General features: G+C 38.5%; 1 protein-coding gene across 1 annotated transcript in view; it reads left to right on the forward strand.

Annotated features, from left to right (window-relative positions):
- Positions 1-2,500, forward strand: part of LOC143286447 (uncharacterized) — a 24,880-nt gene that overhangs the window by 1,651 nt on the left and 20,729 nt on the right. The window contains exon 2 of the mRNA XM_076594017.1: positions 1,763-1,852. Within this exon, the coding sequence (XP_076450132.1) occupies positions 1,765-1,852 (88 nt within the window). The 5' untranslated portion in view covers positions 1,763-1,764. The remainder of the gene's footprint in view (positions 1-1,762; positions 1,853-2,500) is intronic.

The following is a 2,500-nucleotide window of genomic DNA, read 5'->3' on the forward strand; positions in this document are numbered from 1 at the left end:
CATTTTTTTTTTTTTTTTTTTTTACTATGTTGTTCGTTTTCTTGTTTGAATGCTTTCTTTCTTCCTTCTGATCTTTCTTGCCCTCATTATTTCTTTTTTTGTTTTTGTGTCTTCTGTTTTTCACTCTTTTTCTTTCTTCCCCTCCTAGATTCTTTCTGTGTTGTTTTTTTTCCCTTCCTTCTTTCCATCATTTTAGTTGTGTTTTTTTCTTGTGTTCGCGCATACAAGAAATGCAGGTATAGTTAACATGGCTGTGACTGACACTGAGCCTGATAATTGACCTGAAGTAAATGAACAAAATAAAACAAAGCAAAAAAAAAAAAGAAGAAGAAGAAGAACAAAAGAAAAGAAAAAAAAAGGGGAAAAAAAAGAAGAAAAAAAAGAAAAAAGAAGAAGACGCAAACACACAAAAAACAACAGCAAGAACGACAACCACCCCTGGTATTCTGCAGAATATGTAACGGACATTCTTACAAGCTTTAAATTCTATCTCAAGAGTCTTCAGTAAACTTGAAAAACACAGTGTAAAAATGAAAAAAGTATAATAAAAGAAGAAGAAGAAGAAGAAGAAGAAGAAGAAAAACAACACACTTGATTGGGAGGAATAACTGAAGGTTTACAAAGAGGTACATGCAAAGAGGTATTACAAATAGTCACCTTTTTCTGACCCCCCCAGCCCCCACCTGGACGCTATAGTTATTGGGATATGACGATAAACCGAGTTCGTGTGTGCAGCATGCATTTATTTAGCGCATGTGAAAGAACCCACGGCAACAAAAGAGTTGTTCCTGGCAAAATCGACTTGACAGTAACTTGCAGACAGAAAAAAAGAAAGAAAAAGAAATGGGTAGTGCTGCACTTCGTCGACGTGCCCTCCACGGGAAGAACAGCATGGATTCCACGCAGAAAAATCTGTTGTCACACAGACACACACACACACACCCACACACACACACACAGACACACACACACACACACACAGACACACACACACACACACACACACACAGACACACACAGACACAGACACACACAGACACACACACACAGAGACACAGACACACACACAGAGAGACACACACACACACACACACAGAGACACACACGCACACACACACAGACACACACACACACACAGACACACACACACACAGACACACACACACGCACACACACACACACACACACAAAGAAAGAAAAACAACCGTAACACAACACAATTTCGTTTGTAACAGAATCATCAATATTAGTATCAATTTCATTGTTACCACCACCACCACCACCATCATCATAAACAATGAACGCATTTTGTAGTCCAGCTCAATGTGGATGCATCGTCCTGGCTGCCTTGACCTCTACAGTCCATCTCGCTCTCTACAATCGGCTTCGGATCCACTCTGTTCACGCATACCCAGATTCAAACACTCCACTGTTGGACGCCGCTCTTTCTCTGTCTCTGGACCTTGTATTTGGAATGAACTTCCTCTTTCGCTTCGTCAGGCCTCCGCACTCAGGTCTTTCAAGTCTGGCCTTAAACCCCACCTCTTCACAAAGATAGCCTCCCTCCCCTACCTCTTCCTTGTCTTCAGTTTTCTACAGTTTTAGAGTTATGCATGCATGTGAATGACTGGTGTGAAAGCGCTTAGATTTGTCTCTGCACAAGATTCAGCGCTATATAAATACTATCATTATTATTATACAGTTCGTGAATTTTTTTTTTTTTTGCTGCATAGTATCACTTCTTTTCTTCTCTCTCTCACAGACATGATGATCCCCTGTGTAGCAGTTTTGTTCCTCGCCTTGGCAACGAGTGACGTCAATGGCCAGGCCACCCACGAATATGACATAAAGAGTAAGTGATGTCAAACTTAAAGGCGTGTGTTGAGTTGACCTTGTATGTCTTTTGGAAGCGGTCTATTGTTGTTTGTTTCTTCGTTTTCTTCTTCTTGTATTGTCGTTGTATTGTTGTTGGTATTGTTGTTGTTGGTATTGCTGTTGTCGGTGACGTTGCTATTATTGTTTCTTATACTGCAGAGCTTGCTCTAGCCTTGCAATGAAGTGCAATCTTGACGTATTTGCCGTCTACCAGTATGATGATCGGACGATGATGATGATGATGATGATAATAATGATAATCAATAGTAATGATGATGGTAATGATACTACTACTTCTTCTACTACTACTACTACTACTACTACGATGGTAACGCAAACAATCTAATAATGATGATGATGATAACAATGATAATGATAAGTCCAAAATAAGAAATAATGATACTACTACTACTACTACTACTACGATGGTAACGCAAACAATCTAGGCTAATAATAATAATGATGATGATGATAACAATGATAATAATAATAAGTCCAAAATAAGAATGGTGACCGACAACCTGATTTTTTAATTCAACGTTTACATTAGCAAAGCGACAGCCCTTCAGTGACAAGCATATTTATTTATTTTATTTATATATTTATTTATTTTTGTTGTTATTTT

This window comes from Babylonia areolata, chromosome 10 (genome assembly GCF_041734735.1).
Source record: "Babylonia areolata isolate BAREFJ2019XMU chromosome 10, ASM4173473v1, whole genome shotgun sequence".
In the NCBI taxonomy this organism is placed as follows: Eukaryota; Metazoa; Mollusca; class Gastropoda; order Neogastropoda; family Buccinidae; genus Babylonia; species Babylonia areolata.